This window comes from Lactuca saligna, chromosome 8 (assembly GCF_052625555.1).
Source record: "Lactuca saligna cultivar CGN05327 chromosome 8, ASM5262555v1, whole genome shotgun sequence".
NCBI classification, from domain to species: Eukaryota; Viridiplantae; Streptophyta; class Magnoliopsida; order Asterales; family Asteraceae; genus Lactuca; species Lactuca saligna.
Genome location: NC_136424.1, coordinates 106968230 through 106986398, shown reverse-complemented (window position 1 = coordinate 106986398; position 18169 = coordinate 106968230). Strand labels below are relative to the sequence as shown.

At 35.0% G+C, this 18169-nt stretch overlaps 2 protein-coding genes across 2 annotated transcripts; one reads left to right on the top strand and one right to left on the bottom strand.

Annotated features, from left to right (window-relative positions):
* Positions 1 to 484: 484 nt before the first annotated feature.
* SCPL29 (serine carboxypeptidase-like 29) lies at positions 485 to 3367 on the bottom strand. Its single transcript, XM_078968146.1, has 10 exons — positions 2993 to 3367; positions 2654 to 2761; positions 2474 to 2569; positions 2267 to 2359; positions 2073 to 2158; positions 1727 to 1987; positions 1521 to 1654; positions 1330 to 1425; positions 1141 to 1246; positions 485 to 872 (listed from the first exon to the last, which is right to left on the bottom strand). The coding sequence occupies exons 1-10, from the start codon at positions 3249 to 3251 to the stop codon at positions 678 to 680; spliced, it is 1434 nt and encodes a 477-aa protein (XP_078824272.1). The 5' UTR covers positions 3252 to 3367; the 3' UTR covers positions 485 to 677.
* Positions 3368 to 8293: 4926 nt separating this feature from the next.
* On the top strand, positions 8294 to 9316 carry LOC145009985 (uncharacterized). Its single transcript, XM_078968589.1, has one exon. The coding sequence runs from the start codon at positions 8294 to 8296 to the stop codon at positions 9314 to 9316; it is 1023 nt and encodes a 340-aa protein (XP_078824715.1).
* The last annotated feature ends 8853 nt before the right edge of the window (positions 9317 to 18169 follow it).

Sequence of the window (18169 nt, the reverse complement as noted above, 5' to 3'; positions counted from 1 at the left end):
AAAAAATTTGGATGAGAAATCTCAATCTGTTTATTTAAACAGAGTGGGTTGAACTAAGATTGTAAACCCAAACTCAATCCAACTTGGTTCATTATCACCCGTAAATCCTATGATACATAGATTTTGGCAGATTTGATAGAGCAATGGAATCTCTCATTCCAATTCCTTCAAAATCTACAAACCAAACACGATCAATAAGAGTCAAAGAAAGTCATGCACCCATCAAAAGTAACTTTTTAGGAATAGTAAAAAGGAAAGATTCTTTTTCACAGTTTTTCATAACATCTTCACCATAGCTATCATGGCATTATTAAAACGCCTTATACTTATATGATAGAAGTTATGCTCCATTGAGATAAATACAACGTTTGCTCTTGCTTGATATTCCTTCATTAGTTTTGTACATAGATGGCTCTCTAGTTAGAATTTACATTCTTACACCTACACATTTATCATTTTAAAAAACGTGTAAAAAACAGAAAGAAACAATTCAATTAGTTGGCCTTTTGCTATTCATCTTTCTTTCCACCACAACATCAAATTTATGGCAAATATATTCAACAAACTACATCTACTATTTTGCCTAAAAACAACAACTCTTTCAAGACCAAAAGAAAATGGTCAAACATTTATTTGTGTTTTATATGTCAACAAGAGTCAAAAGTTCAAAGAAGTTTCTAGAAGCCGCTAACTTGTTCTGATGCAGAAGTTTTGGACTCGATCACTTGATCAAATGATGCCATGGAAGTTCCCGCTAAGAAATTCTTAATGAGCACAAGCGCTAGCTTCGGTTTATGCAAAGGCACCTCATGCCCTGCTCCCCTGACCGTTACAAAAGTCAACCCTTCATACCCCTGTGTCCACCCTCCAACCTATATATTATTCAAAAACAATCAGCCCTTCATATCTCATGTGGGCCACACATCTCATATTAGAATCACCTTAACCTGATTCTAATCCTGTATGGCCCAGATAGGCTATGTATAATCACATAGCCTACATATGTTATGTGTGTCCCAAAAAGTGGGACCACATATCTCCTGGATGTTTGGCCCATTTCAGTGGGCCAAACATCCAGATCCCAGCATATGGGATCTAGAAGACTTTTTGTACAAGTTTGTTGATGATGGAAGGAATTACCTGGCCATCATCGTACCATGCACGCCACGGGCTAACCGTCGGAAGCTTAAGAGCGTCTATGCTATAACGCGTAGAAGTAACGGGAATCACCGCATCCGTATCACCACTATAACAAAAAATTAAATTAAAAATTAAAAACAAAATTGGTGGCATTTTTTTACCTTTTTAAATTTTCAAAAGATCAAGAACCTGAATATCCAAACGCGGAGTCCCGAGCTTATAAGTTCTTGATGAACATCGAGCACAGATATAGGAGAATCTTTCCAATTCAAGTTTACAGCATTGCTGCAAAACAAAATTCAATTTATTAACAAACAATCATAAAATATCATATTCAATAAGTTATTTTTCAAGATATGATCTTCATGTAAAAGTAGTACTTGCAAGTTTCCCATTTTCTTGATGTGTTGCTGTGGAAAACATGAAGGGCATTTTGGACCTCGGGTAAATTGAAGTAAATTGTGGAGTGTTGTTCAGTACAAGGATCATAACTCTGCCCAATATGCCCGACTTTCTGTAGTACAACAAAATGTTTCCATTAATACCCTTCTCACAAAATATAAGGCAAATTGAAGGAAATACTCACATGCCATCTTCTTAAAAGGCGTTTAGTAACACCAGTTGCAGTGCAAGGAGGGGTAAAAATAGAATACGCATCAATATTACCCATTTCTTCATAAGCAATATCGACTATTTGGTCACATTCACGTGATGGATGAATAAAAGATTCCTTGTCACATAATTCGTTTGATTTCTTGTAAGTTTGATCTGAAATCAAGCCAGCTGCCCACATAAATTGGAAAAGTCCAACATGATCACTATAATCATCTGTTAGGGCATTTCCCACCTTCAGCCAAAAAGAAAAAGATTTTAAATTGTGCAAGACCAATTTTAATATCTTTTGTAACAAGATTTGGTCAGAGAGAAATTACCATGTAACCCTTGAGATTAATTGGACTTTTTGTATTTTCTTTGTTGTATCTCACGATGGCTTGGCTTAGTTGAGGAACATAATGTCCTAAAAGAAATAATATTATTGACTTTTGAGGTCAAACTAAGTAGCTATTTAATCTCAAATTCAGATTATAAAGAATAATTTTTATTCTTATAGATTACAATAAGTTACCTGCATAGCTTTCGCCTGCTATATAGAAATCCCTTCCTTTAAATTGAGGAAATCTTTCAAGCCAATTCAAGAGAAATTGAAGTGAATCCGCAGCTGCAACACAACAGTATATGAGTTCAATTCCATTCATTTGTTTCATGGAATGGAATCTCACATTCCAATTCCTTCTCTGCAAACCAAACGTGACTTAAAGGTTTGAAGTTATACCAGTTCTTTTATCTCCATTGTTCAAGATATCTGAAGTGGTATTTGAGTAAGAATATCCAACTCCAACAGGGGAATCAAGAAACAACAAATTTGCCACTGCAAATAGTTAACGATTATTAAACGAAGTTTTTAATAATAAACTGATACTAAATTTGGTTTAAAAAAAATGTAAACTCCCACCAGTGTTCCAAGAATACGGGTTCAAATAAACCGACTTTCCATCTTTATTGACATGAAATGGCCCGACTTCTTCAGCCATCCCATATGCAATTGATGAACATCCAGGCCCTATAGAAACAATCTAGATCAGCAACTCGGTTCGTGTTATCACAAGATCATTAAAATAAGCACAAATATTACACTTCCAATCAATACGAATTCCTATTGTAATTTTTTAACCAATAAATATTGCTGATCCAAAGCCATAACATCATACAAATCCAGATTTACAATGATCACGAAGAATCTGAATTTAAAACAGGAATACATGAAATAAATACATCATAGTAAGTAGCTAACCTCCATTGAGCCAAAGAACAAGAGGTTTGGAAGCAGGATCCTCAACAGCCTCCGTCAACCAGTAAAACAGAGCTCTCCCGGATTCTTCATTAACAGTAACATACCCAGCATAGTGTGCAAAGTCGACATTGAAACTCTGACCAGGCAAGTTCGAAACCTGGTCCAACTTCTGTTGAGTAATCGGGTCTGAAACAGACAAAGCTACGCTACTAACTGAAACGAAGACGAAAAGAAGAAACCCCCAGTTCCAAATTGGCATTTTGATTTAGGGTTTAATCTGGAATTGGGAGGAAGATGAAGATTGATTGAAAGCACCGAGGAGAAGTTACATATATAGATATTATTATATTGTGTAGTGGAAGATGATGTTGGTAGTGATCGGGTGACTTTGCTCAGAAGGGACCATACCCTTTTCTGGTAGTAGTTTGCTGGAACGTTAACTCCCCGTTACGAAATTGGGACGTTACCGTTAATTCCACCCTAAACTACGTTCCCCCAAAAAAAATTATTGAATGAAAATTCTATTATAATGTTTGGAAAGGAATAATATTTAAAAGTTTCTAAAAATATAAATGTCAAATGTGTTTTATCTCAGCTTCATGGATATTTCTTGATGTACCTATTCCTTAACAAGCATTTCCCATGTATTTATGGTAATTTTTTAACAGAAAATGAAGCTATATATAGCCTACAAACTTATATTTTGTTTTAAAAGGTTTTTTTCACCTTCTTTTTTAGTACTCTGAGGACATAAAATCAACTTTTACGTGTTAAAATAGTTATTATTGACAAAATCAAGGATGAACCCATCATTAAATTGAAGATAAAATAAATAATTCATGTATCTGTTTGATGTCATTTATTTTCATACTTTGCATCTATAATGAAATACTAAACATATTTTTCCAACAATATATTTCATGATTTAAAACATGTAACATGAGTAAATGACATGACGGAAACATGTATAACTTATGTGCATGCATGCAATGTTACAAACCACGTTTTAACATTATTATGTTTTCATAAAAGTGAACTTATAATCTCATGTTAAGATTGCATTTTAAACTATTATATGTTAGTATGTAGGAAGATTTCACAATACACATGAAGATTACATAAATGCATTATATCATAAATAGATATATATACACATATAATCTCACAAGCACTATTTCCAAAATAGTAGGTAAACCATATGAGCCCTATTACTCCTTTTAAGCTTAATAAAAACTCGTAGGTTTTTTTTTCGATGCATCCAACAATGGTGTTATAGAATAAAAAATTAAATAAAAGTATATATCATTCAACAATAATTCACATGTTACTCAAACACCTCTTGTATGTTATTTGAAATAGTCATTTAAAATAATAATTTGAAGTATTTTGGAAAACAATAAATTTTTAAGAAAACAATTTGCCAAAATAGGTCCCAAATAGCCAAGTTGTTAAACATTTAAAATGTTTAAAATTGTCAAGATACAAAGATACAGTAAACATATTACAAACACAAAGATGTATAACGGTTGAGCTCCACATCGATGGATTACTTTGTTTAATCGATTTATCTTTCAACTATAATCTACAAGAAACACGTGAAACCTTATGATAGACTTGAAACCTTGTCTTAGTATGATGGGATCAAACTCACACTCTCTTGCAGTTATAATGTTCATCTAGAAGCTACCACTCAACTAGATACTACAAAATTAAGTATTTAGGTTGAGGGAATTAAAAAATTTGAGTGATGAAGTAGAAGATATTGATATTACAACTTGGAAACTTGCCTATGGAGTTATGATAGCAATTCTGTCAAAAGATTTCAAGTAAAACCTATGAAATAAGTTAACATTGTTTGTATATTGGAACGACCAACATTCACTAATCAAGATCGTATATTTTAAGAAATCGATTGATTCTACAAAATAAGGTGACTGGGTGCATTTTTGTATTTTCTAGACATTATCAATACACATCACATTGTGTATCATAACTGGAGAAAAAAAAACATAGATTGTTTTAGTGCAAGATAAAAAGTTGTTTGTATGGGATTTTATTTAATATATTCTAAAAAAGTTCAATTCTTTTGTCTCATCCTTAAAGCTCGACACAAAATTTTATATTTTATAAAAACTTATAGTTATATAAAATAAAGTGAGGTGCCTTAATTAACAAACTTTTTTACGATTTTTTTTTCAAAAATACATAACAAAAAATCCCTTGGTTTTAATTTAAAACTTGCATTTTTTTTTTGGAAAATAAAAGAAGTGGGCTTTTGTATTACTAATAAAAATTCTTATTTTTAATATGTTTGAAAATATTTTATAATAATCTTGACTTAATATTTCATGAATATCTAGTGAAACATTATTTTCATGATGTTTGGAGTAATATTTTCTATTTGACCATCTTTTTTATAATCTTTCAAGTAGGAATAGATGGTGATTTATCTCTTTTTTTTTTTTAGTGATCATCGTTAACACAACGAGAGATTGCAACAAATGCACCAAGATGCACAAAGTCCCAAATTTGGTCAAATGAATGGAATGTATGCATGAAGCCAATGCAAACTGGGAATAAAACAAGATAAATGAATGAAGTGTATGCAGAAAATACCATATATATATATATATACATATATATATATATATATATATATATATATATATATATATATATATATATATATATATATATATATATATATATATATATATATATATTATGTCCATGATGTATATTTTAGCAAAACATAGTTAAATTCTATCTTAAATGATAATGAAAAAAAATACAAAAGTCACGACCCAAAACAGAGTCTCATACTAAAATGTTACGTGCAAACTACGTCCAATACGTATATATTGTAAATTCATAATATACAAATCGTGTTAAAGTGTCAAAGTAACAATTACATTTTGATAATAATCCAAGATAAACTATATAATAATTACCTTAAATATAGAGAAATATATACTTAGCCAAAATATGAAATTTACTTAATAAATTAAAATTATTTCCGTGGAATGGTTTAATAAAAGATAAAACTTTCGGATTTTACAAAAATAATAATAATAAAATTAAAAATATAAAAACTCTGTCATTTAATTGTATAAGTTTTTTTAGTTGCTTTACTTACTTACTTTATTATATTTTATAAATATTTGGGTAGTATTTCTTTCAATAAATAGTTAAACCTAACTTTATTTATGAAAAAAAACATATATAAACTATTAAATCAATACAAAATTATATATTATATGTTTAAATGGGCTAATAGAAAAAAGTATTTGGGCCATATGTTTCCTAAGTCGTAATCCTAACACCCAGTATGTTGCCTGCTATATTAGCCTTGAGCCGGTGCCATGAGTGATTGGGTAATGACTGATGATGATGAGCCACAAGCCCACAACCATGGTCCATGAGCCACCCCAAATGATGATGAATAGCTAGGGCCTAGGGTGTTGGGTCTCAATTCGATCGATATTAATTAAATCCTTACAAATATGCGACAATGTCGAGTCATCGACTTTCCCTTGGCATATGCTAACAATTCCATATGTGTATTATGTATTTATGTTTAAGGTTTTTGGTCGTTGATTTCAGTTACCTAATATAGATGCTTTACAAAGAGTCATTGCATTGTATAAGTTTTTGCTAAGTTAAATTTTGTTATAAATGTTATTCGTGCTTCTGCTTCTTCAAGTGTGCGTACAAACTAAGAGTATCATAAACCGAGCAAATTGCATATTTGATCTCTACTAATGAGCTAGAAACAGTTAAAGATCTCAATTGGGTTGGTACATTATAACATTACAAGAACCTATGGTAGGCTACTAGTTGTTTTCTCATTTTAAACGGTTTAATCTCAATTGCTTAGTTCGATGTGCGAAGTTCTACTTAAAATATTAATTATGGCCCTCGTCAATTAAAAAAAATGTGGATTCGATTTATGAGACTACAATGGTGGATGTAGAAGGTTTTAGTTGGCTGCATGCACCCCACTTTGATATACAATTACCTTAAAATTTATATAGATAATTAGGGAAGATTCCCGCTTTGCGGGATTAGATACGCGATAGAAATATACAAAAGATGAACATTTTGTGTTATCTTGTATTCCGCCGTTTTTTGACCGAAACTTGTATTTCACCATTTGTAAAATGTTAATAGTTGTTATCCAAATATAAACACTTATATAATGAACAACTTTAAACATGAACTCTTGAATTATGTTATCATTCATGGATTGACCGAGCTTGTAGTTATTCGCTAACTTTTACCGGCCATCTGCAGACAAAGCATCGTACTTAGATGCAACCAAGCATAAAATACCAATTATAGATCGATTTTAAGTAAAGATTCCAACAAACCTTTTTGGAATAAATGAAAACGAAAAAAATATACATTAATTTTTGTTGGAACTTTATATATAAAGGAATTGCAAGTTGGCAATTTCCTTTGTATCCCACATTGGTGGGGGAAAGAAATTTTTGTGGGTTTATAAGCCTATTCCCTTGGTAAGCCTTCAAAGGCTTTAGTGGATCAAAGGAATGGACCAAGCCCGCGCCCTCCTAGCCTAGCCTAGCACTAGCCGACACTGTGAGTGCGCGAAATGGCGCGATTTAGGCGCACTTTGCACTATGGTTGACCGTCGTTAACTTCATGGAGGCCAAGTCAGGGTATTCTAGAAGGATCAGGAAACGCTTTACTTGAAGAGCAAGCTGTCACCCTAGGGTTTCTGGGGCCGGCCTATGGGGGCCCGTTTGATGCCTTCTAGGGTTACGATACCTCTAGGAGCCGCATGAACTCCACTCGAAATCTGAAAGCTTCCTCCCTCTCTCTGCGTTTTTTCCCTAGTTTCCAAGTAGTCGTTTAGTGTTTGTCGATTTCCAGTGTTGTTGGACTATCGATAAAGCTGCATTAAATCCTGGGGTTTTACTCTGTTGCTTACAGCCAGTACAAGTGAAGTAAAAACCTTTAAGGACAGCAGTCTGATCCGTGCAGTTGCTTCAAGATCAGCAATCAACAGGTCGGTTTTACTTTTCTGTCTTGTGTTTAATTCGTCCAATAACAGGACAGTCTTCTTCTACCTTTCTTAAAAACCGGATCTAATCGAGAAGGATAGATCTGGTTTCTGGACGAAACTCGGTAAATACAATAATAATAATAATTGGATCTATTATTCGCAACTAATTGACATATAATTCTCAATATTATTTGTCGGTTTCCTTGCGCGTCTATTAGTTTGTTATTTACAACAATCTTAAAGGTTTTTATTTATTGTGATCAATCAACAGACTAATGGACTCTACTGCTAGCCTCCATTTCATGAACCAAGAGTTTGCCAAACTTGACACATTCGATGGTCAGAACTACACTTGTTGGGCCGAAAAGATCAAGTTCATGCTTCATGTCTTGAATCTCTCCTTTTTGTTGGACCCAAAACTGGCACCAATTCCTGATGATCCAATTCTAAAGGAAGGGGAATCTGTGGACCCAGCGGTCATTACAGATTTAGAAAAACAAAGGCAACTGCGTAGAGAATCCGAGGAATTGTGTGTGGGTCACATCAAGAATTCCCTATCTGATCGGCTCTATGATCATTACTCGTCGGTCAAAGATCCTAAAGAGCTATGGAGTGCGTTGGAACTCAAGTATAAGGCACATGAAGAAGGTACTAATAAGTACCTTGTGTCCAAGTACCTTGAGTTTCAAATGATTGATGACAAACCAATTATGGAGCAAGTGCATGAACTCCAAGTCATGGTCAACAAGTTGGACGCACTCACCATCTCTCTTCCAGAACTCTTTCAGGTTGGTGCGATCATCGCAAAACTGCCACCCTCGTGGAAAGATTTTTCTAAGAGAATGATGCACAAATCTGAGGACTACTCCTTGGATGATCTGATAAAGCACCTCCGCATTGAGGAGGAAACTCGCATCAGGGACAAGCAAGGTAAAGTTGGACAAAGTGTGCATCATGTGTCAGCTGGGAGTTCTAGCCACAAAGGCAAATCTGGGGGACAGAACAAGAAGAATTTTGGACCCAAGAAACAAAGCTTCAAGAAACCGGGTCATCAGAATCCTAACTCAAAGCTAAAAAGGGCCGGTCCTTGCCACGTCTGCGGAGAGATTGTGCACTATGCGAGAGAATGCAAAGATTGCAAACTAGTACCGGTTGCACATCCAGTCGAGAAGGTAACTGACATGGTGGCTAGTGTGAACAGTGGTGAGATTTTCATGATCTCCTCTCTTACTCGAGCAATCTATGCTCGAGGTTGGTTCGTGGACACTGGAGCCACTGTGCATGTTTGTGGGCAATGAGAGAGCTTCCGCACCTACCAACCCATGCCTCATGGGACGGTTGTCGTCTGTGCTGATGGCCATAGAGCTGAAGTTCTAGGAAGGGGTGATGTTCGGTTGAAGTTCACATGTGGTGAATGGGTGACTCTTCGAGATGTTCTTTATGTTCCTACTATCTCGAAGGGTTTGGTTTCTGCGGACAAGTTTGACAAGGGTGGGTTCAAGATGGTGCTTGAGAGAGGCAAATTTGTGATCACTAAAGGCAGAAGATATGTTGGGAGGGCGAACAACACTTCGGGAATGTATCGTTTGTGTCTTAGTGATGAGGGTAATATGAGTGGTCCTAGTGTTGAGAGTGGTGTTGCTAGTGTGTCGAGTGTTGGTAATGATGTAATTGATGGATTGGTTGCTAATGTGAATGAAGTGAACTTTTCTTGTTATATTGTTTCTTCAATTTCTTTATGGCATAAACGTTTAGCTCACACTAATGTTAAAAACATTGAAAAAATGCAAACTAAAGGTATGTTAAAATATGACACAAATGATTTTGAAAAATGTGAAACATGTGTAAAATCTAAGTTCACTAAGAAACCATTTCCATCTGTTAAGAGAAACACACTACTAGAAAAAAGGCCTTTTACGACGCTCATTGCGCGTCGTAAAACGCTCAGACGACGCGCAAATGCGTGTCAAGGAAGGCCATGTCATAAAGAGAGACGACGCGCTTTTGTGCGTTGTCTATAGACGACGCGCATTTACGACGCGCGGTTATGACACGCAATGCGTATCAATGAAGGCCCTGTCATAAAGGAAGACGACACGCATTTGCGTGTCGTAACCTTATGACGCGCGTGTTTATGACACGCAATGCGTATCAAGGAAGCCCCTGTCAAGAAAGACCATGTCATAAATGAAGATGACACACATTTTTGCGTATCATAATTTTAAATGTTTAAAAAAATATTATTTATAGATTTGCTTATTTTCAAGCTAAATTTGTATTTAATGTTTAATAATAGATAATAAAATATCATATACAAAAATAGAATCCATTGCATAAATTTAATGTCATACAAATAATCGTTCCATATGTAAACAAATATATACCAAAAACATCATGTCAAAAAATTGTAATACATTTATATTAAGGGGATCTAATTGTACATTGTTATTAAGAGGTTTTCCCTAAATATATAACATAATACTAAATTGCTATTAAGGAACACCTTATGCAATGTAATGCTATACAAACTAAAAAGATATACACAAAGATGATAAACATCAAATTCCAACTAAGTAGAGTTGAATCTTGCCTTTCATACTTCTTTAAGACTAATATTGAACCCCTGCTCCGATAATTCTTGTGACCTAATCAAATAAATGTCAAAAATTTAATATGTTAATACAATTATTAGAAGAATCAAACTTGGAATGTTAGTTGTAAAAGACGAAATTACCCTTTTCTCCATCCAAAGAATTTGGGATTTGGAATAAATACACTACAATATGAATTACCTAATATCAACAATGACAAACACTATGACAAGAATACCCGCATACAAATGGTAAATATTATCTGTAAAGCTATCAACAATGATATTCACAATGACAATCTTTGATCATATAAACTAGAGAGTATATCATCACAATTCCATCTAACACCACCCATTAGAACACGTAAAGCTACTCAACCAACATATCATGTCATGTAATGTATTTTTTGTCAGTATATCTTCACATAGAAAAAAAAAGTGAAATAAATAAAAATAACAACCTTCTCATTTACTGAAAATGGATATTATTCACATATATGGGAGCCATTTTCAGAATTACCATCCCCATTTTCCTGAAATCATTCATGCCATTTTAACTCAAATAATTTATTTATAGTAAAAAAAAATATATTTATAATTATAGTGTTTTGATTATATAATATATACCCATCTGTCACTGACTCCTCATTCGTCATAAGAATGAACAAATATTTTAATTAATTACCTTGAAATGATAATAATATAAATACTATAACACCATGGCATGGTATATTTGAATAATACCTAGTGTAGCATCCAAGATAAGATGTTGACTTGTTGCTTGAGCAGATTTTGCAGTGTATGCTTTAAGGGCATCATCCCACCGTTGCAGCTTTTCATACCTTGTATTTGGAAGCAACATAAACAATTAATATTTTGAGAAAATAAGCCAATGTAAATGATTTCAGAGTCCTGGAAATATACCATGATTCCTTCAGTTGTAAATCCAAACAGCATCCCATATATAGTTATATACTTAAGAGAGTGAAAAAAGGAAAGTGAGCTAGTTTCTATATATGCTTACCCTCCAAAAAGATAGAAGTGAAAGTATCCAAAAGAAAGCACTTATCCACCTTGATTCCTTATATGCAATCCACGCCTAATCAAAAGAAGCAATCAAACATTATTGTTATAACAAAAGTCGAAAAATCTCATTTTCACTATAGTTGGAAAGTATATAATAAACAAAGACTTACTGCTACAATGACAGTACAAAAATAGAAATCGGTTGTTGTTGCTATCATGCACCTGCGAGCATTTACAACTATGTATGAGCATTTACTATTACACTTTTTTACATAAATTAAATAAAAGGGAAATTTTAAATGGTACCTTGATAATACATTGGCATTGAATGTAGATCCATCAACGATAAGCACATAAATAAAAGTTCCCAACATCAAGTAGCCTAGTGCAGAAATGATTATTTTTGCAATTAAAACAAAATGTCCCCTTTTGTATCCCATGGCATCCCTATATAAGCCAAATATATAATAAAATTACAAGCATTTTAGCAAACATTTTTACTTGATTTTAGTTTTTGTTATCGTTATTGGACATGTCCCTCAAAAGATATAATGGATCCTTTGATGATTCTTCTGGTGACAACTTAAAGAACTGCAGAGCCACTTATCATTTGTAATAGGGCTGTAGAAGGAATGAAAATTTACTTAAAACATGTTACACTTGTAATTAATAGTAATAATAATAATAAAGTTTAATTACCTTCCTGCAAAAAGTACAACAGGTATCAATACAGCTGCCTTGATCCAGCATGATTCCTTGTAGACTATCCAAGCCTAAGATTGCAAGTATATACACAACCACATATAACTCCATTTGATTCAACAAGCTTGTAACACCATGGTCAAGATCAGTTCCAAAATCCCCAGTAAACACGCCACCTGAATAGAACTGGAAACCCATGCCACTGGCATCAATGGCAACTGATACGGGTTGATTAGCGACTGCCTGTAACAATGCGGAAGAAGCAAACCCAGTGTAATCACCTGAATTCAAATAAAAAAAAATGAGATAAAAAATGATTATTTTTATTTTTAAGGTAGCAGCAGAAAATTAGTTTACCGTTTGTTTGTGCTGGAGAAGATGCGTTTTTTAATTTTTCAGCAGATGATTTGCCAGGCCATTGTTTAAGAGGGCGAATAACCAGAGCTCTTGGATTCTCCCTTGGAATAAAAAGAGCATCTGCTTTTGGTGTGCTGGTAGTCTCTTCATCATCACTAAAAAACGAAACCTGTAATTGTAAAAAAAATAAATCAGATCCATAAAAAACAATAAGGGCAAAATAGTCAATATAACAACAGATATTACCTTTTGCCCATCGTTTTTCGGGTGATACTTTCTAGCACCCCACGAATTTTTTACCAACCAGTACTTCATGCCAAAGCTGTGTATATGATATATTCACCATCACCACAGACAACAACATACCTCCTATTTGGGTTGTGCTTCAAGCTATGTGGAAAAATAGAAAAGTCAAAGTCCATATGGTTGACTATTTTCAGTTTAAAGGAAGGTAGGAACAAGCATAACTCACTTGTGGATAAAGATCACATGTTCCCAGTTCTTTAACTTCTAAAGGCAGCCTCTCTCCATCAGAAACCTGAATAAAAAATAGATTTTTTTCCCATTTCATTGTTAACATAACATAACATGTATATGGGCTTTCAAGTCCAAACCTCATGATCAGCTCCCACACTCTTGATGTTAATAGTTTGAATTTCTTTATGTTTAGACCATATAATTTTTCCACTATTGTCCATGCTGGCTACAGGCTCTTCATGTCCAATTTTCACCATTATGGTTCCTTCTGTTGGATAAGGTGTCTAAGTCCATAACTATTTCTAGTATGTACTTGACCCGACCCGGCATGGTCCATTTGGGTTGCATGGCACCATGCAATTGGATAGACTAAATGAGAGAAATAACACTTGGAGATTATTAATATATTATAAGTTCTAATATATTAATAATATTATTTGATTAGTTTGATCAAGAATTAATTATGTGATCAAAAGATAACTAATTAAATATATGGGTTGATTATGTAAATCATCCATATCTTGTATAGTGGGCTAAAAGGCTCCATGGACTATCAAGTTGGGTTCCACCCATAGGATGCTCCATGGATGCTCCATGGGAGTTACAAACCCATGGGTCATGGAAATGAAGAGTCATGACACATTAGGGTTTAACCCTAGATGTGTCAACACTATATAAGTAACATGTTCTCCACCTAAAAACGGCTACACTAAGAAACAAGAGGGCTTGGCCGATTTTGAGAAGTGTGTGTTCTCTCATAAGTTCTTCCAAGAGCATTTGGTGTTGTGTGAAGCATTTGAGGCATCACACTTGGGGTGCTAGGCTCACAAGGTTTCAAGGAACACAAACAACAACAAGGTAAGTTATTCTATCTATACTTTAAGTTAAAATTGTTCCCCATGTATGCTAGATAGGAATATAACCTTGGAATTCAACTTTGCATGATAATTAGACAAACATAGATCCAAGGTTATTAGGGTTGCATGTACACTTAGGAAGTGTTAGAATGCTCAAAACCCATCAGTGATATCAGAGCCTAGGCTTGTTTGCTCTTATTTGTGCTTAAAAGTTGAAAAAGAATCGAAAATCTTGCTGTCTGCGAATGGACTCGTCGAGTCTATAGGGGGGACTCGTCGAGTTCATGAGTATCTTCAACCAACTCGGCGAGTCAGTTCATGCACTCGGCGAGTAGGGTCGACTGATTGCAGAATTTCGATTCAGTTGCTGGAAATGAATTAGAAACATTACCCCTAAACTGTTTTGGTAATTGAAAACTTGTTTTTGGTGGTGTAATGTCTTTGCTAATTCATTTACAACAACTAGTTATCAAAATTACAAAGTTTTAAATGTAATTTTTGATTGTGTTCATATTCATGTTCTTGTTCTTATGATGTTTTAGATGATCATAGGAATTATTTGTAACCTATGTGGTAGATTAATTCTTGATCATAATGTGTTTTAATGGAGTCCATAACTTGTCCTCAAGTTATGGAAAACCAAGAGTCACACTTGAGTTAAAACCATTAAAACAAATACAAGAGTTAGAAAAATGAAGAGTCTTCATTTTTATTACTCTATTAAACTCATAAGTTACAAGAAATGAAAAGTTTTGAAAGTTACAAAACTTGCCCTCAAGTTTTGGAACAAGTAAAGTTAAGTTAAAATTTTAAGTTCCAACCCCTAGAATTTTAAAAGTTAAAATTCAACCCTTATACTTATATTATGATGATTTAATAATTATATATATATATATATATATATATATATATATATATATATATATATATATATATATATGTATAAGAATAAAGTCGTCTTACCGCTAGTACGCCTCATTCACGAAGCCGGTCTATAAGGTGGGTATAAGGTTGTTGCCTATAAAATGGTGACTTAATGGGTGTCTACTCTCACCCACCGCTTGCTTGACTGGTGGAGGGTCGTTAGCCGAACGGGTAAGACAAGGACTTATAAACTCTCATTCAAAGTATGATGAATATTATAAAGTAACTAAATGTTTTATTAAATTCCCAATCTTAGTTACTTTAGGAAAATGTGAATAAGGTGCTAATCCATGAAATTACACTTTACACTTTGTCTAAGTTGTTGGTGGAGCGTGTGTGGTTAACCGGCACACTAACTTGGACTTAACAAGGTAGGTAAAGGGTGACTTAAGGTTTATTATAGTATCGGTGGAGCATGTGTGGTTTACCGGCACATCGATTGAGTGATAAACTTTAAGGGTACCAAGTGATTTGCATGGTTACTTCACACCTCGTTTTGTGATCCTCGGTATCCCAGTCACAAAACTTGGAGGGCACTCTCGAGATTGAAACATGCCTTTGAAAAGTTCATTGAATCTCAAAGAATCTAGGAATTTCTAAAAACCAATAAAACCTAATATCTAATATTTCGGTTTTCGTGGTGGAAATTGGTGAATCGTCATTCACCTACCTTTCAAATATAGTATAACTTAGATTACGGCATACCTCTTCTAAGTTATATTATATTGTGATTGGATCCTAGCCTTAATATTACATTTGGGTGTTTTATTAAGGACTCTCTTAAATCTATACTAAAATTGTTCTTCTCTTTCAGATGTCTTCAAATAATGCTTCTGGCTCGAATCCTAATGGCTCCTTTACTCTTATGAGTTTGTGTAGGAAAGTCACCTTTGATGGATCCAACTTCAATAAATGGATCAGAAACATCAGGATGATTACCCGCTACGAGGACAAAGAATATGTCCTTGACAAGGAGCTTAAGGAAATTGATGAGTCCACTGCAACTCCCAAGGAGATCGCTGACTTTCATACTCATGAAAGAGATGCAAACAAGGTGGCTTGCATCATGTTGGCCACAATGACAGCTGAACTCCAAAAGTCTTATGAAGATTTCTACCCTTATGAAATGCACCAAGATTTGATGGAAAGATACCATCAAAGTGCACAACAAGAGAGGTACGAAGTCATCTGCTCCATGATAACAACCATGATGAAGGACGGAGATTCCGTCACGAGCCACATGCAGAAAATGCAAAGGTATGTGGATCGTTTGCTGAAGCTTAATGTGAACTTCCCTGAGGAGCTTGCAATAGATATCATTTTGCACTCCTTACCATCGTGCTATGATCAATTCCGCATGACATATCACATGAACAAGGAAGAGGTCACCCTCAGCAAACTTCAGGGACTTCTCAAGACCGCAGAAACAGGTCTTAAGGGGAAGTCGGTTGCTATCACTCCTACTCCAAACTCAACTCCGGTCTTGGCAATCGGGAAAAGTCGAGGGAGGAAGAGAAAGAGATCTTCGAAAGGTACCAAGGCTCGGACCCTTGATGGCTCTTCTTCAAGTGGAACCAAGAAAGGTTTCATTACTCCTTCTTCTGACCCTAAAGAGGCTGAATGCTTCTATTGCCATGAAAAAGCTCATTGGAAGCGGAACTGCCCAAAGTACCAGCAGGATGTGAAGGATGGGAAAGTCAAACCCAACCATGCAGGTATTTACACTATCATTTCTAATAACTCACCCCATTCGAAATCTTGGGTCCTTGATACCGGTTGTGGTATTCATATTTGTTGTGACTTGCAGGGACTAGGAAGAAGTGAGAATGTGGAGCAAGGAAGAATAAACTTGATCATGGGGAATAGGAAAGCTTCACCTGTCACCAATATTGGAGTTTATACTTTATCGCTAAGTAGTGGGTTTAGTTTAGATTTGAATAAGTGTTGTTATTCGCCAGAAATGGCAAGAAATATTATTTTCTTTCATGCATTGTACAAATAAGGGTTCACCTTTTCGTTTGATAATGAAGTTGGTTCGATTAATGCTTTCTTTAATAATGTTCTTTATTTTAAAGCATTACCTTGTGATGGTGTGTATGAAGCTTTATCTGTTGTAGATAACTTAGGAAATAATGTTTTGTGTATTGATTCTACCAATAATAATAACTTGGATAAAGCATCATTATGGCATTGTCGTCTTGGACATACAAGCAAGAAACGCATAGGCCAACTCCAAAAGGATGGAGTCTTGGAGTCGTTTGACCTAAAGTCAAATGATAGTTGCGAATCATGCTTACTTGGAAAAATGACAAAGTCACCCTTCACAGGCTCGTGTGAAAGGGGTGAAGGTTTGTTGGACCTTATACACACGGATGTGTGTGGACCATTCAAACATGCCACAAGGGATGCTAATCGTTATTATTTGACTTTTACTGATGATTACAGTAGATATGGATATGTCTACTTAATCAAGCATAAGTCAGAGACTTTCGAGAAGTTTAAGGAATTTAAACAGGAAGTCGAGAATCAATTGGGCAGGAACATTAAGATGCTTCGATCCGATCGGGGTGGTGAGTATCTTAGTTCAGAGTTCCTCGACTATCTAAAGGAATGTGGGATTGTCTCACAATTGACACCTCCCAGGACACCGCAGTTGAATGGTGTGGCTGAGAGGCGTAATCGAACCTTGTTGGACATGATTCGTTCCATGATGAGTCGAGCTTCGCTACCAATCTCATTCTGGGGGTATGCCTTAGAGACTGCCGCCCATATCCTTAATCTAGTCCCTACAAAGAAAGTTGCCAAAACTCCTCACGAGATGTGGACTGGTAAAGTACCTAAACTAGACCACATCAAGATTTGGGGTTGCGAGGCTTTCGTGAGACGCGAGACTCATGATAAGCTCGAACCCCGAAGCGAGAGGTGTATTTTCATCGGCTACCCACAGCAATCCTTTGGTTACCTCTTCTACAGACCTAGTGACAATGTGGTCTTTGTAGCAAGAAGAGGAGTCTTTCGAGAAAGAGAGTTTATAAGCCAAGGAGACAGTGGGAGGCAAATTGATCTTGAAGAAATTCAAGAGTCAAGTGGTGAAGGAACTTCAAACTCTAGCCCTCAACTTGAGGAGGAAACTCCTGTTGAGCCAATTGACGAATCTGTACCTCTGAGGCGTTCCACGAGAGTTAGGAGTGCACCTGAGCATTACTATGGATTCCATA